Raw genomic sequence first — 26,455 nt, 5'->3', positions numbered from 1 at the left:
ATAATTGATTCGGAAACTTTGTACACAGTTGAGTCAATGAGCTGGATATTACTTGACTGGAGCACGCAGCAACCCCTGTCAAAGCGGGGACCCTTGAGGCTCTGAAACCAACAAAGTGATCAGCTGCGCCCTCCTGTCCCCGAGTTTTCTCCCATCAAATACTTGAGTCTGTAATCTATCATTAATCATTCTTTGAAGCACCCTGCTTTGAAACGTTATTGCAACGTTAAGAGTTAGCAGGGCTTGACGAGCATGGCGCATCCTACTATTCCTTCGATCCATCTCCAGCCCCCATCGGTCGACTTCATTGACAACCGGCTCCCCGCTATTCACGATGTTTTCAGGGATAGAGATGTACATTATGACCCTGTATTACGAAGATATGTAGAAAATCGAACCATTACCGACGGAAGTGTGTCAGATGCTGGCGAGAGCCAGGACAATAACCAAGCTCTGGTTCAGCCCAGCTACTCGTTTGGCGATGTTGGAGATTCCGAAAAGTTCTGGGGCCTCATCTTTCCAGATGCGATGAAAAAGTTCACCCAAGAGTATCCAAATGAGCCTAAACAGCGCGACAAGTCTGGGTACAGCATTCGAACGCAGACAACGTGGGACGGTGTTAATGAACAGCTCCACAAGGCGCGAGAAGTCTACGATGGCACAAAACAAGGCTTCCGGGGCCGGTGTAAGCGGGTATTCCGCAAAATCGGAGATAATACCGTTGAGCCAGCGCAAAACATTATTAAATTGGTCCCGGATATTGATTACGTTTCACCGGTTTTGGGTGCGGTGCAATTGCTTCTCAGTGTAAGAATTGACAATTTGCTGGAAAGGCTGCAGCTCTATAGAGGCATTGTCGCTAATTTAATCTTTTTAGGCTTTTACAATAGCTTCCAGCGTGCGAGAGACAGTTGCTTCGGGTCTCGAGGATCGGAACCTTGACGATCTCTTTGCCGATGTTGAGGTGTTCTTGATAACTTTCCCGGACATGAGCAAAGTCAAAGACGCTGCTGTGTCCCTGGTAGTCTCAGTTATGAAAGCAATCGAAGATGCTATAGGATTCTTCATATCTAACCAAAGTGAGTTTATGTGTTGACATGAGGGGTTTTACGCTCAGTTTATAACTTACAACTTGTATCATCTAGTAATTAGAGCAGCCTCTGCTATAGGTCGTGGGAAAACTGGGTATCAGAAACCGCTCCTTGAAAGTCTAGGAGCAATTCAAAAGAGCAGTCAGAAACTCATTCATCAGGCACAAAATGCCCATTTTGTTTCTACCCAGATTGGGCTGAATGCCATCTGGAACGGTAAGTGGCAGCTGTGTTTACCATCTAGTGTTGTGTGTCTAACAGCAAACTCTGATAGACACTGGACGACTTGTCATGTCCCAGCGCATGACGGGCCAAGCAATGGAATACTTGATCGATAAAGTCGATCGCGGTTATCGAGAGGGAGCCCAGTTCTATAACACTGTGCATAGGCTACTGCTGGACGCTGAAGAGAGTAAAAAAGCAAGAGATCAAAGTCTCCAAAACAAAATCGCCAGCTTAGAAGAGAAGATTGCCAGCCTTGAAGGCTCATCTAGAGCATCGACTCCTGGAACTCCAGAACATACCCAAGTTTGGCCAAATCAACAAACTCCTTGGTTGGGCTATCCACCCCAGTTTGGTTCATACTTGCCAGCTTATCATAACCCATGGCCTGGTGCTTTTTCACCACCAGAAATGATTACAGGGCCTTCGTTTAACGCAAGTTCATATAGTAATTTGCCGATCAACCTTTCGCATCAATATCACACAGTGTCACCACCGCCTCCACAACCGCCAAAGATTGTCAGTTCTTCTCGCCTTCTCGATCTTCTCAATATTCCACTCGATCTCGACAAGACAGATCTTGATGTCGTACAAGATGGCAGTTATAGGATTCCAAGGAAACTGCGTGCCCATGCGGAACAAGTGACACGAACATTGCAGTTCCGCGATTGGATCGTCGCGCCAAGCTCGCGTCGGTTGCTCATTCATGGCGAACTATCACGACAATCTCTCGCGACGTGGCATGTTTCTCCTCTGTCGCATTTTTGTGCCATGCTGATGCACATGCTAAGCGCGAGAGAGAATTACATACCTTTGGTGTTTTTCTGCGGATGCCACGTTGAGCCGGAAGACGGCAACATTGGCGCTGCGGCAATGATGAAGAGCCTTTTAGCACAGCTACTACGGCAGATTCCATTTGAGGCTTTGACCTTGGATAAAAGTGTGGAATTGAACTGCCTTAGCGAAAGCAACTGCAGTGTATCCAAGCTATGTGATCTCTTTGTTTGGCTGGTTCATCAGCAGCTGAGTAGGGAGCATACCTTGGTGTGTATGATTGATGGAATTGGGTACTACGAGACGGATGAGTTCGAATCCGATGTGGTAGTCATTATGAAAATGTTGCTACGACTCTCCGAAGAAACCTTGCGGGAAGACGATGATGAAGGACTTTTGCGCGGAGATATCAAGGTCCTAATCACTGATCCGTTTACTACAGATGCCATTCAAGGAGTGTTTGAGGATATGGATGGCAGTAGTGAAATGTCCTTTATATCAATGTCGGGACTTCCAAACATCAATGAATACCTTGATATGCCCGATGATCTGTGGAATAATGAGGATTTAGAGGATGAAGATGACTTGGACCAAAATAGCGCAATGTCAGATAGAGACAGCTCTCATAGTGATACGAGGGCTTAGATAGCGTCATCGCCTATTTTTGTTTTGCGGAATCACGCGATTCAAGGTTGGAAATCACTGGATTTGTCACACACCCAGATATACGTTTATTATAAACATGTCTCGATTTACCTTGCCGCACAGCCCAACGCCATCGCTGCCTGTCAAGAGGCTAAGCCGATTCGACCCTTGTCACTTCGACGGGACATGCCTTTTGGTCTGACAAAGTGCCTTAAACCTTATCTTGTATTTCTTGATATTGTTGAGTGATCGACCAGGGACCAATGTCCATTTAAGGTATAGAGCCTTTAGCTTCTGCCTTCTATTATACACGGCATCTCAGATCGCATCCTGCTATTTTCTCCACTACTCTGGAACCGCTTTAGAACCACTTTAAGAGATCAACTAGGGACCTATGTCTATTTTGGGACAGGTTGTTTGGCTTCTGCCCCCATAACGTACACAATATTTCACATAGCCAAACCAAGACGACGAATGATGTGAAACAAGTCCACTATTCATACTTTAGGATATGCCGACATACCGATATCTTCTACTCGCCATCATTTGGCGTTCTCAATTTGCGGCCCACACGGGATGATTGTGCGAAGAGGTGGGCCTCCCAATCCTTGAATTACCCTACCATGTCCTTGTCTGCTCGCTTTAGACCTGGATAGTGGGACTCGAGAAACGAGTTGAGAAACCCAACTACTTCAAATCCTTTGGAATTTTCTATCCAAAAGAAGGCATTGGTCAATTAGGCTATGGATTCTAGGGAGAGCGCTGAATAATGATTGATAATCAAGGACATTGCTGAGTGAAAATAGTGATGATCAATCAGGCGGTGAAAGCTTCCTCTCTATGACACGACATCACGGATTCAATATCCATGGTCTATGGGTATTTAGGCCCATTAAACTATTCGATCTGATAACAGAGATTATCTTATTTAAAAAACGACGTTTCTCGTCTTTTGCGTTTATCCTTTTCTGCGATTACTACAATATACTACACAGCGATCAGACTTTCCAGCATCTAGTGCTCCTCTAACAATCTAGTCAACTACCAAAACCACAGCCTTGAGTCAAGTCTAATACAGTCATAATGGGATCAATTTCTCCAGATGCGACCGCCCCTTCACGGCTCTTCTCACCTTTCAAAATCGGCGGCCTGGAACTAAAACACCGTATTGTCATGGCCCCCTTGACTCGCTACCGCAACGACGAGAACCACGTCCCTCTACCCTTTGTGGCAGATTACTATGCTGAACGGGCCTCTGTTCCGGGCACATTCCTCATCGCCGAAGCGACTGCCGTCTCGCCCCGTGCGGCGGGATACTCCCATCTCCCTGGAATCTGGAACAAAGATCAAATCGCATCATGGAAACGAGTTACGGATGCTGTACACGCCAAGAAGAGCTACATATTCCTACAACTATGGGCTCTGGGCCGCGTGGCAAAGAAAGAGGTCGCCGAGAAAGAGGGCATGAAGATCGTTTCACCAAGCAACATACCCGTGGACAGCGAACACTCGGAGCCCGAGGCTTTGAGTTATGAGGAGATACAGACTCTTGTGGCGGATTTTGGTCAAGCGGCTAAAAACGCTATTGAAGCCGGATTCGACGGCATTGAGATTCACGGCGCAAACGGCTATCTTGTCGACCAGTTCATCCAGGATGTTGCCAATCAAAGAACTGACGAGTACGGTGGTTCCGTTGATAAGAGGAACAGGTTTGCTTTGGAGGTTGCAAAGGCGGCGGTCGATGCTATCGGTGCTGATAAGGTTGGGTTTCGAATCAGCCCCTTCTCTACCTTTCAGAGCATGAAGATGGCCGATCCGTATCCCCAGTTCTCTGCGCTGGCCAAAGGTCTCAAGGCCCTGAACTTGGCGTATATCCATGCAGTCGAGTCGCGCATTGCAGGTGATAACGAAGGTGGAGGCACCGAAAAGCTTGATTTCTTGCTGGACATCTGGGGAGACGATGCCCCCTTTCTGATTGCCGGTGGTTGGAAGCCTGATGGTGCTCTGGAAGCTATGAATGGTCAGTACAAAGACAAGAATGTCGCTCTTGTTTTTGGTCGATACTTCTTGGCCACACCCGACTTGCCGTTTAGGATCAGACGAGGCCTTGAGCCAAACAAGTACAAACGCGACTTGTTCTACACGTTCAAAACAAAGGAGGGGTACCTGGACTACAATTTTAGCAAGGAATGGGAAGAGGCTAGCAAGCATGGCCTGGATGACATTTTGGCATGAAGGAATCGAATCGATTAGCTTTGACTTAACAGAACAAGTCAGTGTTGTATCTGAACGGAGTGATGTCAATGTCTTGGCCTAGCTATATCCAGACAAGTCTTGTATGACAGTACAATGATCCTTTGCAGACGACCAAGGCTTATATAAATATAGACGAGCACTTTTTGTTTCAATTTACACTTGGAGAACTACAAAGGTCGTGATTGTTGTTGCCTTTAAACAATGGGTCTAGGATCTTGCTTCAGCTGATCCAGACCTTTTCTGGTGTTTAAGCCTTTTCGCCCATAGGGTTGACGAGATCTAAATCCCTGTAGACTGCGAATTGCCCATGTCTATTATACCAAAGCCTTGGAGAGAGTTAAAAGTGCTGTGAAAAGCGCCAGCCGGGCCTCGCTCCGACGAATTGGGAGGGCTTGGTGTATGACTTCACTTATACAGTTATATTTTTGTACGAGGTTCAGCATAAGCTGTGATTCTATTTAGTACCATAGATGAATTCATATTTCATATGGTGCACTGTATAAGGGCATCCAAGAATTGCTGGATTCGATCTCTTCTAGTGCAACATCTAGCGAGCAAAATACATTTCGCATCCTCTTGCCTCTCTCCCCGTTCCATTTAGTTGCCAACCCGTTCTTATCCTTCGTACCACCGCATTAACCGCCTCCACCCTGGATGCCGTTGAAGAATCCAAGGCGGATCACTCCGTCAGTAGTGAGTTGAAGCGGGTTGCCAAAGCCTCCGGTATGGCCAAAGCATTGGTTGATAAAAGCTGGGAATGCGCTCTCCACAGACTCTTGGCTGAATGTGACGGCATCTCCATTGGCAAAGGCGCCGATGAATACCTCGCATTGTCCCACCAGCTGAGAAATAACTGACTCCTGAGCGCCGTCCTGTGCTGCTGGGATGCTGCATACTCCTCCAGAGCAGTTCGCGGCCAGTAGCTGTGGAATTGCCGTGTTGCAGTCGGCGAGATTAGCACCAGAGCCGCCGTCGTCACATTCGGGAGCTGCAAAAGTCAAGTCGCCCAGGGCCACTGTAGATTGCGCGGCTGTGGTGTAGGCGAAAAGCCCAGCAACCAGCGCCGCGGCTGCCTGTGCCTTCATTGTAGGCGATTTTGTCAAAGACTTTACTAGGAAGTTGTGTATGTGCTATTGGTTCTTGACGGAGTATAATGGAACAACTGATGATTGTTTTCCTCATAGCGAGAAGAAGCTTGATGCTCTATATTTATACCTCGAGATCATCACCATGGCTTTCCCATTTCGGCAGTTGGCATAGTGTGTAGGGATCGGACATCCTCCAAGCCATGCAAAAGAGCCTTTGCCCAGATACCTGCGGTGAGAGGACGGATAATTCAAGTAACTCGTAGTGTCTACTTCTGGCCATATTACGCACTAGTTCAGTGATGGCTCGAATGCTGACGGCCCCACGATGGCGCCCGCGATGCGGCAAGTAGTCTTATGCCTTGTTAGTACCGGAATCCGGGACTATTTCGAATACTAGAACAACAACTTCCACGAATAGGTTCGCTGGTGAGCTCAGCGGCGAGCGGCCGTTTGCAGGTATGTGTAGCAATCGGTGAATTTATTACTCCGTCACGGTATCCCGGTCCTAGTGAATGCTGGGGTTACCCACGATCGGGAATATTATTCTCTCCTTGGCATGGAGCAGAGCTTTCAAGCTCTTCAGATTGACGCATTCAATTCACTTGTCGATATTTGGCCCATTCAAGCTACCACTAACACGTAATGTGTATCGTAGATCAATATGCTAGCAGTGCCCGAATTCTTGCAGCTTTCTTGCTAAGATTCACATCTATATTTACCGACTCTGCGAGTGTACCGTGGTTACGACTCTACTGGAAGATGTGCTTGGAAATAAGGCATTATGCAAAAACAACGTGGATGCTCTGTGGATAGATGATGGAGCAATCCGATACTATGGGGCGTGTTTAGTCCGTAATCAAGCCTTGTATAATCATGGGTCTCTAATAGGCATTGCCAGTATTTTAGCCTAAGACTGCCATCCAATACCTCGACACACCTGCCGCGGGCAAATACAAGTATTGAACTCGCAAGGACGCACTGCATGAGGGCGTGAATAGCATAGAAGCTAACGCCAGCCGCCCGTGAGATTGCTGAGACCCAGAATACCTGCAGCTATGAATTCATCTGCCGATGCCCGAGACCCCTACGAATATAGCCACGACTGTGGCGATTACCGCAGCGAGAATAGCAGCCGGCGGCATCATTGTGCCCAGCATCGCCATGCTCGTCAGAGTCGCGAAAATGCCGCCTGCTGGGGTGAAGGCCCCATACATGAACGATTGAAACGCAGCAGCCATAGTTCCTTGATGCCTGATTAGCCGACTGTACACCGCACTTGTTTGATGCTATTTGTAGATATTTGTATGAGGGACGATCGCCTACCTGCGCCGATCCCGGCAGGCCCAAAGCCCAAGCAGAGTATAAGTGTGCAAACGGCCGTAAACGTAACGGCCCATGCCATGATAACCGCAAGGACATCTGTCGTTACATTCTATCAGTAATACGCTGGAAAATATAGAAGATCAGGACTCACGAGGCTGAGAGAGCCATTGGGTGAAAGAATCCATCAGCTCTAACAGCTGGGAGCCATTGTTCCAGTCGAAAAGCACGGGTGCCATGGCTAGTAGAGTATTCTAGATCAAGATTTGGCGTTTGGCAAGCTTATGGGTAAGCGTAGATATATGGGCGGTAGAAGGAATATTCGGTGCAGGTTCAAGGAATGCAAACAAAAGGGCGACGACAGCTCTGAATACTGTGTTTAATTGCTGCCCAAAAAAATAAAACATAAGTAAATCTAGGCCCCCAGGTGTGCGTTGGGTATTTATGTACAACGATAAGGCGTAGCCCGTCTTCGCCAATTAAATTCTATACTCGAAATACGTTTTTCCGATGCAAGGGGCGGATTGGTGTTACATTGAAGCCTTGTTATAGGCTGCATCGCTGCAGAGCCAGACTGGATACCGAAGAACACTCTTGCATGCGTTGAGGATGTCAACGTTGAGTTTGTATAAACTACCCAGTCAGCCTTGAGAGGGCCTAAATATGAGAAGAGTGCTGCCCATCTTTGATCCGGTACCGTTACAGCAGCTGCTAACAATACATCTTCTTCCAAGTAATAGCATTAACTATGCGAGGTATCCACAGCTGTGCGTATAAAAGGCAAATGTGATTGAACGGCAGATACTTGCTTCTCATAGGATTTATTGTTGCCCTGCTTTGTGTTTCGCTTTCATTGTTCTTTAAGCTAGATGATTCGGTAAGCAATTAAAACAAAGAATGAACCATGCTTGTTCAGCTTAAGCAACTTATAATGTGGCACTGCGCAGCTTTATAGGTAAACATCACCGGTACGGAAGATAACTTTTGGTATCCGGTAGTCTTCTTCACTTGGATGCATGAGCGAGAATGATGCATGTATTATGCTATGAGAATAGAAAAAGAATGCATCTACAATATAAACAAAAGGTGTGTCTATTTCACTTCAATTTTGCATAGTTCTCCTGCCAGCCTCCAAAGTTTACACGTAGTTGCTCTGGGTTCGCTGCGATCTTATCTTTGGCGGCAATCAATTCTCCCACGTCCCAGTTGGCCCAAAGAAAACGTCCATTGAGGAAATCTGAATCAGGACCAGCAAGCCAGACGGCAAAATTGGCCATCAAACTTGGTGAATCATGAATTGCATATCCTTTGACGTTGGCCTTGGCGCTCATGTCGGTCTGTACCATGCCGGGACTAACATTAAAGGCTTTGATGTTGGGATATTCGGCCTGAAAAAACTCCACCACCGAAGCCGTCGCAAGCTTGGATGTCAAATACCCGCTCATGGGGCCTGCAGCCGGACCTAAATGGTTCGCACCAGTGTTTACGCCGATAAATACAGGCTTTCCCCTTGGGGCCTGGGACTGGTTGATGAAGTATTTGGCGAGAAGATAAGTTCCCAGGACATTGATCTCATAGCCCTTCCACCACTCGCTTGTTTCGGTAGCAGCAATTTTGCCCGGCTCTGGCAAGTACCCAGCGTTGGCCACTAGAATGTCCAGAAATCCGATTTTGTTGATCTCTTGGAAGAGGCTTTCAACTTCATTCTCCTGAGTAATGTCGGTTTGAATGGCATGGAACTTTGTCTGAGGGTAAGTTTCTGAGAGCTATGATGCCTGTCAGATTTAGGCTTTACAGGCGAACAATGTTCAATAGCAGACCTTTTCCTCTACCTCTGTAAGAAGGTTGAGCCTTCTTCCAACTAAAAAGATGTGATCGGCTTTTGCTTTGGCAAATGCCTCAACTGTAGCTTTACCGATGGCTGTGCCTCCGCCAGTGACCAAAACAATCCTGCCTGTTGCAGAAAGATGCTGTTGCGTTGGATCAATAATTGGAGAGGGATTGTTATGGTATATGGTAGTCGGACTTGGGAAGCTCATGATGAGGTTTGTTTGTCGAATATTCGTTGGAGTGAAGTTTCAATCTATGTGGCATTGGAAGTTCAATTCAAAGCAATGCGATTGTAATCATGGCAATATATACAATTCGGAGCTTTTATATTCATGGAACCCGATATACGCGTTAGTTCTTCTCGCCATTGATTCGCAATATTACTTGTGGATATTCTCCGAGTCAATGAGATGTAATTTGCTAATATGAAGCAATTTCGATTTATCAGCTACCCGTACTTGTAGTTCATAGAATTTGTAACTATATGTAAGCTGTATGCCTTCACTCGCATGAGTTGGAGGATAAAGGCGCGTGTGCTCTGAAACCCTCGGCGATCCATTGTGGAGAGCTGATGCAGCAATATGAAAAGCGATGGGTCCATTGTTCATCGCTGGAAACAATTTCCGAAGACAGCCAAAGCGACCGCCAGTTCTCTGCAACTTGAAGTTGAATAACGGTATCAAATACGTCCAAACGTCTAGTTTAAATCCATTGCCCCAGTAATGAATAAATCATTACAAACCCGTTTGCACAATATAAATTATTAGTTTGAGTGCCAAATCTAGCGGAGCTCATTGTTTTTCACCATTTGTTGTCTCCATATCTTACTAATTGTCAATTGAATCTCTTAATGGGATGATAGTCATCTACATGTACTTCTCTGAGAGATTAACGACGGTATATAGCCTTGGAGGATACCGCGCAAATTAGAAACCTCATTGACCTCTTTTGCGCACATCTTCGCAACTTGACGATAGCAAGTGAGGTAAGTGCGCAAATTGCCAGAGGCATCACCAGTTTGCACAGCATTTTCAACCTCCCCCCGAGGCCTTGCCACTTAAAAACATCATATGCCGATTAATCAAGCGATTAGACTAGAGGATACGACATAGTTTGCAGGCCAAATGCCTTGTCTGCCAGCTCACTTCACAGCATTTTTAACCTCCCCCAAGGCCATGCCGCTAAAGCCGTGGCGGTTGCATCAGCGAAGGCATCCATAACGTTTGAAGTTCGCCCGAGATCGCATAAACGACGTGGGTCTAAGCCGATACACGTGCCAATAGCCAGCTGGGTCTCCACGCCGCGCTTCAGTGATGGTAGAGGTAAAAGATATCAATTTATGGCAGAGCATGAGAACTATTCAGCTATTTGACTTGCTGGCCTATCTGGCACACTTTGTGCAGGCACACGGCGTTTCGCGCGAACTGCATAGCTGAACTTCCATGGGGGTGGCGGAGCTCATCTTCCAAGCTGTGTTACAGCGGATTCGACCGTGATGAAGGTTTTCCGCTGTTGTACCAACCGAGTCTTCGCTCTGCGATGTGTTTATGAGCGGCGCGGAACAACGAAATGATCTGGTCACAGTGAATCGTTGTGTACAACTCTGTAAATGGAGGCGGCATTAATGTTGCATTGCGGCGAGTCTGCCCGTCCATCCAGTAAAGAGATGCCAGCGAATTTGCGAGGCGAGGTGCATGAGGCAGACAGCAACATGTTTCATGTACATGTACACTGAATCCTTCGCCCCTCAACAGTGGTTGCCTTTTTTTTTTGCGCGTTCCGCCCAACTCTGCCTTGCAGCCCAATCAATACGGCACCAGGCATGTCCCCCTCTTCATTGTGCTCATCAGTTGAGAAAGGTATTAACTTGCCTGCTCATCTGGTCCCCTTGCTTTTCCCCTCTGTGCCCTTCAAATCGATCAAGAGCGGTGCGTACAGTAGCAAATGCAATCGCGAAAATGAGCACGAATGATATTCTTAAAATTGCTAGAGAGTTTTCAACAACTCTACGGCCACAAGACAAGGAATTCTTTGAATCGAGTAGCTACGGCCACGTACTACAAGATGTTAATGATGTCCAATCACAGCGTGAATTGACCAAAACAATGATAAATATGAAAAGGATACACCCTTTTCTCACGGGCATGGCCAGCCTAGAAAAAGTATTTATTGCCATCAACTTTCCGCAGGTCTCTAATGTCATGGCGTGCGTTTGGGGCTCGATCCGATTCCTCTTAAAGGTAACAGGCTCTCCGAACTCTTGGCCTAGAAACAATGAGAGTGGCTGATATTTTGGATCAGGCGACAAATCTCAACGATCGAGAGATTGACAACTTACTCGATGCGTATGAGGAATTAGGAGACAAAATACTCCCCTTGGATGAATATACGCCCTTTTTCACCGGGGCTAGAGAGACCGAAATATGCTTGCTACACATCTATCGTGATGTATCGACCTTCCATCAGCATTTATACAAGCTCTTTTCGCTTCGGCCTAGCTGTAAGGTCAATCTTGCGGCTTTAGAAATGCGACGCATACTAATATCCCCTCCCTAGTATCTCAAAGACTATATAAACCTACTTGGAAAGCATTAAATGATACAACCAAATTCTTAGTGGCATCTCTAGAAAAACATGGACAAATCATTAAACGTTATGGATCACCCTTGCAAAATTCTCCAGCAGGTCTGAATATTGAAGAGTCTCAGCCTCACATTACCCAGGATTGGGGTTTTGTGAGTCTGAAGCTGCAGGAGTATGACAGTGAAGTTGCAAAACGTCAAAAGAATTTTGATGAGGAACAGACATCGAGGAGAGAAAGCATGAAAACAAGAGTGTTGGAATGGATCTCAGCTTCAAAAGAGACAGAATCTCTTCACAAAAAGTTTCAAGACACAAAGAAATGTCCAGATTCCGGTCGCTGGTTATTCAGAAGATATAGCGAAGTCACTGATTGGATGAAAGAAGATTTGCCTCCAGAGTCTGCCATTTGGCTCCACGGTAGCCGAGGATATGGTAAGAATGACGCTCGATTTTGAGAGCGTCATTTGCTGATAATTCCCAGGCAAGACTATATTGGCTTCGATTCTAATAGATGAGTTGAATCAACGGAAAAATCGCAACGACATTGACCCAGAAAGCAAGGTCTATTATTTCTATTGCCAGGAAGCAGACGCTGATCACCGCACTCATCTTGGTGTTCTCAAAGGAATTCTCTACCAGATGGTTGATTCTAACGAGTACCTTATACCCTACTGCGCCGACAAAGCTGAATCTGGTGGAAGCACTACTTTGGCGCACGTCGAAGTTGCCCAAGCTCTCATCGAAGCATTCTTTGAATACAATCCCAGGCAATATGTCGTGATTGATGGACTTGATGAGTGTGAAACATCTGAAGAGATGCGCAAAATAGCAACCTTCTTCATGAAACAGGTTTCTAAATGCGACAATGATATCAAGGCAGGCCAATTGAGATTACTTTTCATGAGCCAAATGATACCAGAGATAGAAAAAGACCATATCATGCCGGAAGAAGATGGCCGCATACAGCTTAAGTCGACTGATAATGCAGAGGACATCCGAGCCTATGTGAAGGCGAGGATCCCAGAGTTCTCATTGCCGCGCGGTACGAGGGGCGGCTTTAATCTCTCTGGAGCCGATAAAGACCAAATTCTAAGCATTATTTGCAGTCGGAGCGAAGGTGCGTCTTTACTATATAACGATATATCGGTATAAAAAGCTAGAATGATTTGTGCTAATGGTTATGGAAGAAATGTTTCTCTATGCTCATTTGGCTATTGAGTATCTGCTACAGCTGCCAACAAAAGCTATGCTCCTAATGAAGGCTAAAGGAGAGATGCTACCAAAAAAGCTTGAACAAATGTATGCTTATACAGTAATGAAATTGATGGTCGAAAGTTAATGATTTGCTAACAGCCGGTGCTAGCTACGAAAAACTTTTGGGAGCAGTGAAAGACGAGCTATTGCAGCTTGAAGAGGGCGAGATGCACTGGAATATGGCCAAGCAACTTCTCGGCTGGTTGGTTTGCGCAAAACGACACCTGAAATGGAACGAAATGCAGGCCATTCTTTCGTATGCGCCAGAGAAGCAAGAAGTGGATTTTGACAACAAAATGCTACGACAAGCAGCCGAGAAATACCTGGGATCATTAGTCTACATCTTGGATGGCGGCGACATTCGCATTGTTCACTCCACAGCACGACGGTACGTCAAAAATGTTATTTGCTACTAAAATCTGCTCCAAATCTGACAAGAGATAGCTATATCGTCAATAATGCACATATAAACGCAGAAGAAACGCAGTGCCAGCTTACTATACGTTGTCTCAAATATTTATGTCTTCTTACTACTTCTAACGCAGAGCAAGATGAAGAGAAGCACTTGGAGAAAGTGAGGGGTGGATGGTTCGCTTTCCAAGATTACGCTTGTTCTCAGTGGCATAGTCATGTCGATACGGTAATAAAGACATGCAAAACTCTCTTCTGCGACCCTCAAAGCACCCAGACCGAGTATATGGGAAGTTTTGGCTCTGCTTTACAGGACTTTATCGACGCACACCGTCCAGACCTCACAGTGGACTGGCACTCGGATTTTGCGAGAGACTTACCCTCTGAATTAAAACAGTACTCAGAACTCCCATTTTACAATAATCTTTGCTTATTGTGGAATCACATTTATACGCATCAAAAGAGTGCATATGATATCCGAAATACAGTTGGTATTACTCGGATAGAAGAAGCTCTACTGAGGAATAGGACCTCTCTGGAAAAATTCACTCCCGATATGAAGGTCCACATCAACGACACAGTAGCGGACTATTATGGTACCAATCTGTTCAAGTGTAAGCGCGTGCTATGTAAATTCTTTTACATAGGCTACGAAAAGAAGGACGATCGCGAAGCTCACAACAGTCGCCACGACAGGCCATACCAGTGTCCAGCACAATGCAATCTGGCACCTCTTGGCTTCTCTAACAAGAAAGACTGGGAAAGGCATTTGCGACATTATCACTCACACTTGAGCGAAGGACCATCGGTATTTGAGGCTTTGCGATCCAGGCCCGGGCAAAACGGATTCCAATGCAGCCTGTGCGGCAAGGAGTTTACGCGGAAAATCACCCAGCAGGGTCACGAAAGGAGTCACTTTGGTGAGCGTCCTTTTAAGTGCTCGTTTGAGGGCTGCACCAGGGCATTTGCGAGATTGAGTGATAACCAAAGGCATTGGAAGATACATACGAGGAGACAAGGGAGGTAAACCAGGTTCTCATTCTTTGTTTTTAGTCTAAGACTATATAAGTGTTATTCTTTTTAACGACTTCTTGATTCTGCCGCTCAATTCTGCTCTCTAACATGATATCTTGCCTCTCAACGTCCTCCCACAGTTTCATATCCCTGAAAGTAGCCAACCCAACTCTTCTATATAGCCTCCTGCCTACTTTCACCACAATCAGGCCGATGCCATGCTCAAGACCTCCTTCCAACTTCATCATGCCCAAAAGCAAGTATTTTGCCATTCCAATTAGTTGTCCATTTTGGCCAATTTCCATGGCCGCGTCAATGAGATCTGGCTCTTCCTGTATGGTAGAACCATCAGCCTCATCTATACCGTCTGCGTTGAGAATACGGCATGCTAGTTCCACAGCGGACACGGTTAATGAAGTGACCTTGGCGTCCTCGGTTGAAATAGATCCTTTGTATTTAACCGCGCCATTCAAAGATGCCCAAGACCAACTGGGCGCCCGCTCAATATGTCGCATCTTTTCTCTCTCACTATAAGGCTTGTACCACGCCAAGAGCCCTATAAACCAGTTTTTCCATAATCCATATATGCATTCCTGTCGCCACAGAGTCTCTAGCTCACAGACTATGCCCATAATAGCGTCGAGTCTGTCGTCCGGCACCGTCAGGTCGCGCTCAGTATACTGCTCAACAACCGTCTTCCAAAGGTAGATCTTGTCAGTGTCATCGCTTCCGAAGTGAGGCTCTGAATCATCATCAAACACGACCCATGGGAGATCTTCCAGACGCTGCGTATACTCGAGACCTTTCTCAGAAACGCTCTTTAGATCTACTTCTTTGCACTGCCACAAAAGCTCATAATCTGAGAAAAAGAGTATCCGTGACGATAACATGAACTCTTGGAATGTCCAGCCTCTCGTGTCTAGATGGTGCTCTGGCTCGTATGGTTCTGCGGACATGTATACAGTGCCCACCCTGTTACCTGACATTGGGACCTGAAAATCGAATTCCGGACAGTAGGGCTCTGTCTCATTCGAGAGAAACCCTTCTGTTGCGCTCTTAGAGGAAGACGCTGCTATGGTTACTGCAGCATTTTTGTAGATGGATGACATACGAGTAATCTCCCTCTTCTTGTCGGTGGCACAGTTTTGGATAATGCAAAGCGCGTCGACCCAAAGGTAACGAAAGCCAAGTTCGCGAGTGACAGATACAGCATCTTGTATAGACCGTGGAAGATACTCGAAATCGATACCAGCCGTCAACATATCAATATTCTCAAGCAGTAACCGGAGTGGTTGCGGACCTCCCCAGCAATAACTCAAAGCCAGGTAAGACGCGTGGGTCTCTGTCTCGTTGAGTTTCAAGTTGAGTGTGGGCCGAGAGTCTCCAGAGTTCCCAACGTCAAGAACCCGTGATGGAAGTACGGTGTCTCGCGAATACTGGCAATGCCTGTGCGGCTCTGTAGGATGCATGCAACTTTCTAGCAAAGACTTTGCCGCTGAAAGCACACTAGCACTCTTCACATTTCGATGTAAAGGCCGTCGTTGTACAATTTTCCCCATAGCATTGTCTAAGAGTTGTCAGATAATTGATTGCTTCAACGATAAACGGAAGAGCGCAAACCTTCTTTAGCAAATGTATCTATAGTACACGTAATTACTTGGTCGGTAAGCCCGCGTTTGAATGTGCATTGAAGACCGTAGAGGCGAGAGTCAGTAATTGGCTTTTGTGGGTCATTATTGCGGAATATAAGATGGCTATTTTCATCCCAATCTCGATCATGATCCTTGCAAATCGCTAGCAAGATGAACTTGCAGATTCTGCAACCCTCATCTCGAGAGGCGATACAGCCGGCTCGGGTGTAGTGCCGTAGCCCATCAGCTGAATTCAAACTCTGCAGGCCTTTGCGAGAAAACATCAGCGTGCATAATTTGCATGAAACAGCCTCGGTACGTCTTCGAGTTCTCCTGGGTAGCGACCGGCCATCTATCTCGGGTGCAGGACGCCGCCGTCCTTGTCCTTGGAGCTCCATGGTATACTTCAAACTTATGCTGAGAATGGGTTTTCGTTACATGTATAACGTCAAACTGAGAAAGGATTCGGTGTGCTTGTCAGATTGAGTTCTATGAAATGAGCGTCTCGGAGAATTCGCGCCTATACTTTATGTACACGGAACATAGAAATTGGGGTGCTATGACACTCGGGCTTATTGTCGGAAAGGAACCTGTCAACTAGAACCCGACAAATAGATCAAATCAAGAACGCCTTTACACACGACTCGTGCATTATCGGCAATGCCTCAAGTCAATAAAGGCAAAGTTCGCCTTGCAGCCCAGGGCTTTCTGGCTCAACACCGAGCCAAGCTGTGATAGGTGCACGTAGACGCATTAGTGCATGCAGCAATATAATCCAGGCAACAAGTGCCTAAGCCCCTGAAAGGAGCCCGAGCTCTTTCAATCAATTCGTCAACTGAGTGCCCAGGCAAACGAATAACACCAAAAAAATGCATTGTGCGCACAGGTACAGCCTGGTTGCCTTGCCAGGGGCTCCGCCACCACAACCACCCAACATATGCGATTTCAGCCTCACTTTCGGTGGCAAATAGTCTCTGCCTCGTTCGCCTAGGATCCACTCATAGCTGCCCGAAGAGACGGAAATTCAACAACTGGACGGATGGGAAGCGGCATCTTATATACTCCCAAATCTCCCTAGCGATAAAATGGATGTAAACAGCAGAGGCACCTTGTCGGCGACTTGAGATTTGCGCGACCAAGCGCCACAAAATAGCCGCCATGTCTAACCCATTGAAGCGGCGATTCGATCCTGTCAGGGAATTAAATGACGATGGTGACGACGATGCATATTTGTATTCAGTCACTGGTATTGCGCCTCATGCAACTATGCCACAGCCTTACGATACCGGGCCGTGGCAAACTCAAGATTACGGCATGCTTGACATGCCCCGGCAGAGTCAATACCACGGGCCGGGCTACATGAATCCAGCAAGGTATGGCGATAGTAACTGTCAAACTCAACATGACGGTAATTAATTGAAGCAGCGATGTTCCCGTTATACCACAACTGGGTTCTATGGATGATATATTCAGCGGCATGTTTCTTGACCCAACTGTTGGCGAGCAGATGTCGACCTTGAATATCAATGAACCGTCTTACAACTTTGGCGGAGAGCTTCAAGATTGGCAAAATCAATTTGTCTTATCTGATACCGATCTCACGGGATCAGCTTCATTTTCGTCTGAACAAGCGTCTCAGCTCTCATCACAGAGTCCAGGGTCAACGGGATCAGCACCATTTTCGTCTCAAGAGGCGTCACAGCTGTCATCTCCAAGTCCAGGGTCAACATCCACGGGGTCAGCACCATTTTCGTCTCAAGAGGCGTTGCAATTATCATCTTTGAGTCCAGCATCAACATCGGAAGATGTAATTATGCTGAATGATCAAGATGAAATATGCTACGGGATGGTAAGTAAGAGACATTATCCACCTCGGCAGTTGCTGACCCACGATACATCAGCTGCACAATGTTGATGTCAAATTGCTTGGCGAAATGGAAGTCATTCACTCTAAGCTCAGCCAAATAGAGATCACGTATGAGCGTTTTAAGATCAAGAAAAAAGATGATCACGTATTGTTATCATTCCACGACGCCGATGATGATGATAAAGACGGGAAATTCGGTTACCTGCGCTCTGCTGTTGGCAAGACGCTTATGCCGCTCCTAGCTATGCCTCTTGTTTACCTTGAACCCATCGGGCAAGCGTCAAACCTCAAAGATATAATAGGGCGAGCCAACAAGGCGGCTGATGCTATTGCGAAAATTGACATCAACTTGTATGGACCGCGTTGTGCTGCAAAGGAAGTTGGTGACACGCTATCCCACGGCAAGCTGTGGTTACAGAAATCGAATCATATGAAGCGCGATGTCATATACGACAACCCCCACTTCCTTCGTCTCGAATTGAGTGGTGTTTCAATACAACCTACGCAGCCAGCAACCCAAAGTCGTAACGAGGGCTCAGCGGGTAAGCAAAAACGACAAGAACGGTTACAAAAGTTGGTTAGAGAAGTATACAACTCCATCGACCGTTCTCGGAACCTGGACAAGGTGAATGTCGGAGGATTGGTCACCCAAGAGCTACTCTCGTAAATATATCTCAATTCCGTTATGAATAGTTGCTAACATATGGCTGTTAGACATCAACAAGAAGCCCTCGGCTTTATGGTGGAGAGGGAATCTGGCGATATAAATGATAGATACCGGCTTTGGGAGACGAAAACACTGGACAATGGGACTGAGGAGTATGACAACCATGAAATTTCGCACATCGTATTGCCAGTAACTAATTTGAATCATCAGATATTGCCACAGAATCACCAAACAGAAGATTAAAAATGGTATACGACCAGACGAAAGTGGAGGCGGCATCCTAGCTGATGAGATGGGCATGGGCAAGACTTTATCCATCCTGGCTCTCATCGTGAAAACTCTGGGTGTCGCTACAGAGTGGGCTCAGAAGCAAGAGAGTAGCGCTACTGTTGAAGACGAAATCCAGAGATCACGATCAACTCTCGTGATCGTTCCATCTGCACGTTTGTTGATCCTCACCCTCGAATCTATCGTATGGGTCTTGCGGCTGACTTCATTGGACAGTTTTGGTATACAATTGGATAGACGAAATCAACAGGTAAGGTTCTTCCCACTTACAGCAATATCTGTATTAACTTACCAAACTGTAGCTACCTTAAAAAGGAAGTCAAGAAGATTAAATATCACGGGTCTGATAGACCTACTGAGCTCGAGGAAATCTTGGATTCTGATGTTGTTGTGACCACTTACAGCACTCTTAAAGCAGAGTTTCAGAACAAATCAAAAAAGTCTCTTCTCCATCGTGTTGACTGGTACAGAATCGTTTTGGATGAAGGTTAGTTCCCTGTACCCCATCTCAAGTTTCAGGCGAATGCTCACTCTTCAGCGCACATTATACGACGTCGAGCCACACTATTCTATCGCTCCTGCGACGAACTTCATGCCAGCTTTCGCTGGTGTCTGACAGGAACGCCTATTCAGAACAAGCTTACGGATATTGGCACGCTATTTGCTTTCATCCGCGCGGAACCTTTCTCCAAAGCCGCAATATTTCGCAAATGGATCGAAGTTCCCTTTGAACAGAGCACCGATGACTCCATTGCAGCTACTGCTGTTAAAGACCGTCTTGTTATGCTTATTGAAGCTCTCTGTTTAAGACGTACAAAGGAATCGATCGACCTACCAAATGTGCGGACTTGTTTGCGCGAACTTACTTTTACTCCTGAAGAGCGCGAACAATATGAGAATACGAAGAAAATTTTGACACGCATGATCCTCCATCGTGTAGGTGAGATTGATAAGGCCTCTCACTTTGGGACCTTTCAGATGAACTTGCAAATGCGCCTCTTGTGCAACCACGGCACTTATCAGCAGCCCTTCTCTTGGCGTCGCCGAAGCTATCAAGATGAACGAGAAGCTGCCGCTGGAGCTCTCGGTCAGAACCATGAAATTTGTTGCTCAGGCTGCCAGTTGCCAATGCCAATTTTGGGTTCTAGCTGGCTGCGTAGCGACTACAACAAGCGATGTAACCATGTATTATGCTCTGAGTGCATCGAGGAATCCGGCAAAAAAGCAGAGTGTCCTGTATGCCTGTCAAGTCTTGGGCCAGATATGATGAGAAACAACGCATCGACAAATGGTGAAGACGTTCCAGATTGGCCCGCCAATGAGGCAGCTGGAAACAGTGACGACCATTACTTCAACATGGTGGGCCATTCAACAAAGATGAAAGCGCTAATTAAGGATGTTGAAAAGGACTTGAATGAGACAAAAAGGTAACTTATTCTATGGTGCAGAACCGCATAAATCTTCGATACTAATAAGCATAGTATCATATTTTCTTGTTGGACCAGAACGCTGAAGCTACTGTCACGCTACTTGGAAGAAGCTAATATTCAATACTTCTGTATTGATGGTACCTCTTCACTTTCACAGCGGCAAAAGAAACTAAAACAATTTGCAAAGGATGATCAAAAGCGAGTACTCATCATGACTACGGGCACAGGGGGCTTCGGGTGCGTTAGCTGCATATCTGATGCCAGTACGATTGCAAGTTACTGATCAATTACCAGACTCAATCTTACCTGTGCCAATCGCATCTTCATTGTAGAATTACAGTGGAATCCCGGTGTAGAAAGCCAGGCCATCGCGCGCGCTATTCGGCTGGGACAGAAGTGCGAAGTAAAGGTGACGCGCTACCTGATTAAGGGCACTGTTGAAGAGGTTTGTCTCGGATAATCCCTCTCATCTCTGCTTTTGCTAACTGCTCTTAGGAAATGAGATCCCAACAGCGATACAAAAAGCAACTTGCTGCTTTGGGTTTCGATGAGCTGCATGAATCTGAGGATCACACAGTTCCAAGTAACCATGAACCAAACATGTAGATAATATCTTAGAATAGCATAGTATTGATGAACTACCTAGAAGGCGATGGTGTTCTTGCTAGCTCAGCTTACCTATATCCTCAATATTCCCAGCCAATTTTCCGTTTCAAATCTAGATACTTGTTGATAACGATGCAGCTGAGGAGATGTTCTTTACAGAGTTGCGTGTTGAACACAAGACACAAATTTTGTCTCAAGGAATAGCTAATTGCTTGTTTAAATAATCATCTACTCACTATAGTAGCTCAAGGCAGCGCAATTACTTCAATCTCAACGCTAGCATTTAACGGAAGCCCTTTAACTACAACACAGCTGCGCGCAGGTTTGTGAGAAAACCACTTTTCATATTCGGCATTCATTTCCTAGAATAATTAGCGACTTGACTAGAGTAAAGTTTTGTGATATAGCTCACCGCAAAATATCCAACGTCGGAGATGAAAACTGTGGTTTTTACAACGTTAGAAAGCGACGAATCTGCCGCTTTTAAAATCGCCTCAATATTTTCACAGCATTTTCTTGTCTTCTCAGCAATAGAACCATCAATTAAGACACCGTCGGAAGTGAGGTGGACTTGGCCAGAACAGTAAATAGCTGATGGAGTTTTGATAGCTTGAGACTAGAGGCAAGAATGAGTTCTCGTATAGCGTGTATATTAGAGATTATAAAAGCTTACATAGGGCGCTTGGGCTATACATGGTGGATTAGTACAAAGGGTATACTAGAGTTGGCTGTATAACACTAACCAGGGGCAGCATTCTTAGTATGTACAATAGTCTGACGCGATGTTGAAGAATTGTATCTCGAAGAAGCTGGCTGTGTAGCGAATATGGGCTTTGAGATGGAGATTGGTTTAGTTGAACATCTCCTAGCAAAAGCCGAGCACGCAGAACGAATTGGCGACAACATGATTGACGAATTGTGCCACTTTGTGATTGTAACTTGGAAGCAATATGTAGATCAGCAAATAACTTCGTTTGGCACTTGGGCAAAGCTACTATTTAAATATTTTATACATCTTCATAGCCAATGTGTCAAAGGAGATTACTTCCGTAAATACGCTCTGCCCCGCTTTCATGTTAGTTCTCGCAAAATCTTCTACTAAATAGGTACTAATAGCCGAGATAAAAACGATAGAAGAGACAAACGCCATCGATTAGTATACAAGTGTATATAACGAAACATATCATTTTTCCGCTTCAAGCCCGGCGGGCACTGATATTTAGCGTTGGTGAACTTTCTGCTGACTTTGGTGATATAGAAGATTACCAGTCGCTACAACGCATGAAAACTATTTAAAGCTCAGCTCAAACGTTACTAAGCGTGTTCTTTCAAGCAACCAAGGTAGGTCCTTAGCCATCACCGATAGAAATAGGCAATGAGTTCATCATATGCTTCCTGCGACTCGTCTTCTCCCGGCTTCTTACCGGTCAACTGGAATCGCAGCTGCTGGGCCTCGGCCTTGAGTTCATCACCCTCCTTAGTTTCACCAAACTCATGCAGCACTTGAGAGAGTTGGTATTTCGTTCGTGCAATCTCTGGGCGAGTGGCCACTGACTGCTTTTGCGTATGGACCTTGAGCGACAATCGGAGGTATTCACTGAACGAATATTTAGAGTCAGAGATGAAATTAAAACAATAAGCATATTACCCAGCGCGTACATTGCCATTTTGTACTCTCCTTGCTTCTGCAGAAACCAGGCAAGCTTGTTATAGCAGGCCGCTGTTTTATGGTGTGTCGGGCCGAGGACTTTGAGATGAACATTCATGCTTTGTGTATAAAGATCAAAGGCGGCGTCAATTTTTCCCTGGTCGATGAGGACATTCGCAAGTGCTGACATTGTCCAAGCTGTTCTATATGCCCATGTTAAAGCTTGCATTTTAGATGACGATTGGTTGAACATACTGTGCAAAAGGAGTTCCCATCAAATCTTCCAGTCTTTTGATGATATGGAGGCTTTTCTGATAAGCTGCCGTGGCCTTATCTAGCTCCTTGATCATCCACCAGCATCGACCAAGATTCATGTAGTTCAAAGACAACAGCTGCATCTGTTGGTCTGCGTACTTGGGCGACTGTTCTCTAATTCGAATGGCCTTCTCATGTAAGCGAATTGCAGCTTGCGGATTTGCACCTCCAATGAACACGCCAATATCCATATAAGAATTGGCTATTTGTGGGTGATTTCGGTCTAGAACCTTGGCTTTGACTGCGGCCTGTTTAATCTCCAGCGACTTTTTGGCTAATTCAACTGCCTTATTTGCTTGAGTCAACTCATTGTGTAGGTCAGATTGTAAGCTATATAGATCAGCTAGGAGTAACCCATGATCTTGAAGGTCCGCCCGATGATAAGCTAACTCCGCAGAGCCAACTATGGAGGAGCTCAGATCGAGTCGACCTCTCTCATACAGATACCTAGGTGAAAGTCAGTGTGAAAGGCTATATAAACATGTAATTAACTCACCATGCAGAGCAGTAAAGCAGTTCAATAAAGTCGTAAGACAGTGTCAATCTGATCTGAGCTGATAATCTGCAAAATCTCTCATTAAATGCGATTACGTGCGATATGTATTTCTCGCACTCAGTCCATTTCTCATTCATATGGCTCCGTGCTTCGCTTTGGAGCGGAAACCGTTGGTGGAGCAGGGCAACAGCGCCTCGGAACGCAGCTTGTGCTTTGGCTTCGTCAGAGTCAATCTCCTCAGAGACAGTATGCACAACTATTCTATGGAGCCGTAGGTTGGCTTCATTTTCCAATTTATCAATGAGAGAGTAACGGCCCAGGTCTCGCATAATTGTATTACGGTCCACAATGCTGGCGAGAAAGGGCACACGATTTTCTGTGTCCTCAAGCAATTTTTCTGGAATTCTATCTGGGTCCAAAAATGATAGTATGCCCAATGTTTGTAGAGCATTTATGCCAAGTTTTGAGAATGTGACTGCGAACGCTGTGGATGTGGTGTGCGCATAGCCCGGAGCTGAGAGTTCATTAGGCGTCGCGAGAAGTTGTTGTCGCTTTGTAGAATCCGCATATGCTTCCTGGAACTGGGAAATGGTACATTGAGATTCCCTTATATAGGAAGCCATTTGCTTGATGGTGAGGGTATGGTGTCCGAAAGACTCGGTAATGTTTTTCGCTTCTTCGTTCAGAACTGTGTTCCGGCCAAGTTGCTGGCAGAACCAGGCCGTACTTTCTTCTGGAGAGAAGGGTTTGACCTCCATGCCATTATTGGCAAGCTGGTACTCGGATGCAGGATTCTGGCTGGTCACAAGCACCGCGCCATGCTCAGAGGTTGGCCAAAAAGATGGGATTATGGTCAGATCATCTGCGTTGTCAAGTACAAGTAGCCAGGCCTCAGCTAGATTGATATGTTAGTGTCATCATCTCTTCTACCTACTAAGAATGAGGGGGAGAGAGAGACCAACGTGTTTTCTGTAACCATTCTTTGACCAGCTGAACAATTACTTGTTGATCGTTGATGGTTGTCCCGTTGTTCAAGTTCAGCTCCCTCGCTATCTCGGTGAACCCTTGAAAAAGTTTCTCCTCGCTACTTGCCGAGACCCAAAACACTGCCTTGAAACTTCGCATATTCCGATACACAAACTCGGTTGCAATCTGTGATTTACCAATACCGGCAAGTCCATACAGGGCGAATGATCGCAGTCTTAGCGTGTCTTGCATTGATGGGAGTAAATGCTCCGAAATAATCTGTAAAACATCATTACGCCCAAAAAATCGGTTGTTGCGAGGATATATGTTCAAGTATACTGATCGGCCAAGATTACCACTATTGTTGAGCATCGTTGATGACTTTGCGGCTTCAAGTCCACTGTTTGCAGCGAATAGCGCTTTCTGTCTGTCAACTATCACCAAACCTACAGACGTGGAAAGAGGGTCGTTCATGGATCCAACTCTTTGATCGAAATGGGACAAACCGTTGCCTATAGATTGGTGAATGAAGTCGTTAGCACACATACCATCCTGATACATTTGAGGCCTTTTGTTTTGAAATGGTAGACGCACTCTGTAATAGTGACATAATGCCCACTGGTGGGCTGTAGAGTGGGAGAGAGTAGATCAGCTCCTTTGCGTATGCAGCAGAAGCAGCTGCTGCGTAGGGCTGCCATCGTTTATTCTTATGGGAATCAGAATAGTCACAGATGCCACGGATGACCAAGCAATCTAGTCCATTCATCAACCCGGCAGCCTCCATCTCGAAGCACAGAATGCCGTGCTGCTGCTGTAACTTGTCTCGCACAATAGCATCTTTCATGACTATATCTGCCGATGCAATAAGCCCATAATGAATAACCGGACGTTGGCTCTGCCGTACTGGCCGAATTTTGATCTTGGCGGGGTCACACTTGTCACAATCTCCTTGGCCACCAGCGTGAGCATATTCCGCGAGATATAAGTGATCATTTTCCTCCCCCCTGGTACTCAAAGGTACCTTTAAGCTTGTTGTGCTGTTGGACCATTTGGTCTAAATGGCCGAGTAAGTCAGGGTCATGTAAGCGGTGCTTCGACTTGAGATGAGCCATCGCATTGAGCAATATTTGCGGCGGCTTACCCAAGAAGCCGGTATGCTGAAATCCCTCGCCACTGAGTGTTTTGCCAAATGTATAGTTGATAACACCACCGTGGCCATTGGTAGGCTGACTGACAACTACATCTCCGAGTCGCACATCATTCTCGTTACTTGGAGCTCCTCCCCCGATCCCTACCATAAGTGTGAATCTCAGAGCCTGGAATGTAGACTGCATTTGTTCGGCCACTCTTGTTGCCGATGTTGTGCCATAGAGGCCTGCAGGTAAACAAGCTATGGCAATGTTGTGCGTTGCTATTCGGCCGACGGTGTATTTGTTATGATCACTGCGTGGTTGCGGTGGACAGTAATAATGCTCATCTAGCATGGCTCCTGCGACAACTAATTCATCTGGGAGAGCGCAAATCCATCCTATGGTGTACTCGTTTGCATCTGGAGAACCATTTGGTGACATTGTCTGAGTAGTGACTCTCACGATGTAAACTCAACTGCAAAAATGGAGATGAATAGGGAATAAGTGTGTTGAAACCTGGGGTATTGGCTCGATTCGCTGATGTGCTAGATGACGTATCTTTCTTGTAGACGCAAAGCCATCATTGAAAATGATGTTGAGTAGAGAACTGGTCTACGCCGACTATGATGTGAAGTCACCTTACGAAAGGTGAGGCGGAAAACCAATACTAGGGCAAAATGTGAAGGCAAACCATGCAGGATAGTGCATGTAGCATCCTTCTCGTTTGAAGTCGGCCACCATAGCTAGCCGCCCATGTATTTTCGCAAATGGCAACATTACTATATTTAGTTTTTCTTTTTTACATTATTCTCTAATTTTATCTTATGATTCTTAAATTTTTTTTTTTTTTTTTTTTTTTTAATAAAAAGCACATTTTTGTCTTACAATAACCTATATTTAACTTCAAGTCGCTAAGATGAGGT

The 26,455-nt window shown here is 45.8% G+C and overlaps 11 protein-coding genes across 11 annotated transcripts; 4 read left to right on the top strand and 7 right to left on the bottom strand.

The window, feature by feature from the left end:
• Positions 1–168: 168 nt before the first annotated feature.
• On the top strand, positions 169–2,842 carry TrAtP1_007491 (uncharacterized protein). The gene is made up of 4 exons (XM_014093094.2): positions 169–807; positions 878–1,079; positions 1,146–1,307; positions 1,366–2,842. Exons 1-4 carry the CDS (start codon positions 253–255, stop codon positions 2,730–2,732), a joined length of 2,286 nt encoding a protein of 761 aa, XP_013948569.1. The 5' UTR covers positions 169–252; the 3' UTR covers positions 2,733–2,842.
• A 24-nt stretch (positions 2,843–2,866) lies between these two features.
• On the top strand, positions 2,867–5,146 carry TrAtP1_007490 (uncharacterized protein). Its single transcript, XM_014092874.2, has 2 exons — positions 2,867–3,324; positions 3,539–5,146. The coding sequence occupies exon 2, from the start codon at positions 3,816–3,818 to the stop codon at positions 4,965–4,967; it is 1,152 nt and encodes a 383-aa protein (XP_013948349.1). The 5' UTR covers positions 2,867–3,324; positions 3,539–3,815; the 3' UTR covers positions 4,968–5,146.
• Positions 5,147–5,516: 370 nt separating this feature from the next.
• On the bottom strand, positions 5,517–6,307 carry TrAtP1_007489 (uncharacterized protein). The gene has a single exon (XM_014093093.2). The coding sequence runs from the start codon at positions 6,071–6,073 to the stop codon at positions 5,624–5,626; it is 450 nt and encodes a 149-aa protein (XP_013948568.1). The 5' UTR covers positions 6,074–6,307; the 3' UTR covers positions 5,517–5,623.
• An 830-nt stretch (positions 6,308–7,137) lies between these two features.
• TrAtP1_007488 (uncharacterized protein) lies at positions 7,138–7,635 on the bottom strand (the record flags this gene model as incomplete). The annotated part of the gene is made up of 3 exons (XM_014093092.2): positions 7,138–7,319; positions 7,400–7,495; positions 7,551–7,635. The coding sequence occupies 3 exons, from the start codon at positions 7,633–7,635 to the stop codon at positions 7,138–7,140; spliced, it is 363 nt and encodes a 120-aa protein (XP_013948567.1).
• Positions 7,636–8,493: 858 nt separating this feature from the next.
• On the bottom strand, positions 8,494–9,435 carry TrAtP1_007487 (uncharacterized protein; the record flags this gene model as incomplete). Its single annotated transcript, XM_014093091.1, has 2 exons — positions 8,494–9,162; positions 9,217–9,435. 2 exons carry the CDS (start codon positions 9,433–9,435, stop codon positions 8,494–8,496), a joined length of 888 nt encoding a protein of 295 aa, XP_013948566.1.
• Positions 9,436–11,184: 1,749 nt separating this feature from the next.
• TrAtP1_007486 (uncharacterized protein) lies at positions 11,185–13,479 on the top strand (the record flags this gene model as incomplete). Its single annotated transcript, XM_066113543.1, has 6 exons — positions 11,185–11,466; positions 11,528–11,726; positions 11,783–12,241; positions 12,291–12,926; positions 12,997–13,108; positions 13,173–13,479. The coding sequence occupies 6 exons, from the start codon at positions 11,185–11,187 to the stop codon at positions 13,477–13,479; spliced, it is 1,995 nt and encodes a 664-aa protein (XP_065969629.1).
• A 1,044-nt stretch (positions 13,480–14,523) lies between these two features.
• Positions 14,524–15,750, bottom strand: TrAtP1_007485 (uncharacterized protein; the record flags this gene model as incomplete). The annotated part of the gene is made up of 1 exon (XM_014093089.2): positions 14,524–15,750. One exon carries the CDS (start codon positions 15,748–15,750, stop codon positions 14,524–14,526), a length of 1,227 nt encoding a protein of 408 aa, XP_013948564.2.
• A 1,386-nt stretch (positions 15,751–17,136) lies between these two features.
• Positions 17,137–21,120, top strand: TrAtP1_007484 (uncharacterized protein). Its single transcript, XM_014093088.2, has 11 exons — positions 17,137–17,492; positions 17,545–17,968; positions 18,021–18,649; positions 18,701–18,805; positions 18,864–19,096; positions 19,158–19,191; positions 19,244–19,428; positions 19,480–20,368; positions 20,423–20,608; positions 20,666–20,816; positions 20,867–21,120. The coding sequence occupies exons 1-11, from the start codon at positions 17,278–17,280 to the stop codon at positions 20,975–20,977; spliced, it is 3,162 nt and encodes a 1,053-aa protein (XP_013948563.2). The 5' UTR covers positions 17,137–17,277; the 3' UTR covers positions 20,978–21,120.
• TrAtP1_007483 (uncharacterized protein) lies at positions 21,107–21,988 on the bottom strand. The gene is made up of 4 exons (XM_066113542.1): positions 21,721–21,988; positions 21,651–21,664; positions 21,390–21,593; positions 21,107–21,339 (listed from the first exon to the last, which is right to left on the bottom strand). Exons 1-4 carry the CDS (start codon positions 21,881–21,883, stop codon positions 21,223–21,225), a joined length of 498 nt encoding a protein of 165 aa, XP_065969628.1. The 5' UTR covers positions 21,884–21,988; the 3' UTR covers positions 21,107–21,222.
• Positions 21,989–22,120: 132 nt separating this feature from the next.
• Positions 22,121–25,246, bottom strand: TrAtP1_007482 (uncharacterized protein; the record flags this gene model as incomplete). The annotated part of the gene is made up of 7 exons (XM_066113541.1): positions 22,121–22,574; positions 22,637–22,828; positions 22,881–23,270; positions 23,331–23,387; positions 23,437–24,331; positions 24,399–24,914; positions 24,997–25,246. 7 exons carry the CDS (start codon positions 25,244–25,246, stop codon positions 22,334–22,336), a joined length of 2,541 nt encoding a protein of 846 aa, XP_065969627.1. The 3' UTR covers positions 22,121–22,333.
• A 145-nt stretch (positions 25,247–25,391) lies between these two features.
• TrAtP1_007481 (uncharacterized protein) lies at positions 25,392–25,973 on the bottom strand (the record flags this gene model as incomplete). Its single annotated transcript, XM_066113540.1, has 1 exon — positions 25,392–25,973. One exon carries the CDS (start codon positions 25,971–25,973, stop codon positions 25,392–25,394), a length of 582 nt encoding a protein of 193 aa, XP_065969626.1.
• Between the last annotated feature and the right edge of the window lie 482 nt (positions 25,974–26,455).

This window comes from Trichoderma atroviride, chromosome 4, assembly GCF_020647795.1.
Source record: "Trichoderma atroviride chromosome 4, complete sequence".
Lineage (NCBI taxonomy): Eukaryota > Fungi > Ascomycota > Sordariomycetes > Hypocreales > Hypocreaceae > Trichoderma > Trichoderma atroviride.
This window is presented reverse-complemented; position numbering and strand designations above follow the sequence as displayed.

Excerpts from the sequence above, each read along its gene's own strand:
- TrAtP1_007483 (XM_066113542.1), bottom strand. The coding sequence starts at position 21,883 with ATGTTGTCGCCAATTCGTTCTGCGTGCTCGGCTTTTGCTAGGAGATGT. Across the intron at positions 21,340-21,389 it reads CCGACGTTGGATATTTTGCG|GAAATGAATGCCGAATATGA; the intron begins GTGAGCTATATC and ends TAATTATTCTAG.
- TrAtP1_007484 (XM_014093088.2), top strand. The coding sequence starts at position 17,278 with ATGTCTAACCCATTGAAGCGGCGATTCGATCCTGTCAGGGAATTAAAT. Across the intron at positions 17,493-17,544 it reads GGCTACATGAATCCAGCAAG|CGATGTTCCCGTTATACCAC; the intron begins GTATGGCGATAG and ends TAATTGAAGCAG. Across the intron at positions 20,609-20,665 it reads ACGGGCACAGGGGGCTTCGG|ACTCAATCTTACCTGTGCCA; the intron begins GTGCGTTAGCTG and ends ATCAATTACCAG.
- TrAtP1_007489 (XM_014093093.2), bottom strand. The coding sequence starts at position 6,073 with ATGAAGGCACAGGCAGCCGCGGCGCTGGTTGCTGGGCTTTTCGCCTAC.
- TrAtP1_007491 (XM_014093094.2), top strand. The coding sequence starts at position 253 with ATGGCGCATCCTACTATTCCTTCGATCCATCTCCAGCCCCCATCGGTC. Across the intron at positions 808-877 it reads CGGTGCAATTGCTTCTCAGT|GCTTTTACAATAGCTTCCAG; the intron begins GTAAGAATTGAC and ends TAATCTTTTTAG. Across the intron at positions 1,308-1,365 it reads GCTGAATGCCATCTGGAACG|ACACTGGACGACTTGTCATG; the intron begins GTAAGTGGCAGC and ends AAACTCTGATAG.
- TrAtP1_007490 (XM_014092874.2), top strand. The coding sequence starts at position 3,816 with ATGGGATCAATTTCTCCAGATGCGACCGCCCCTTCACGGCTCTTCTCA.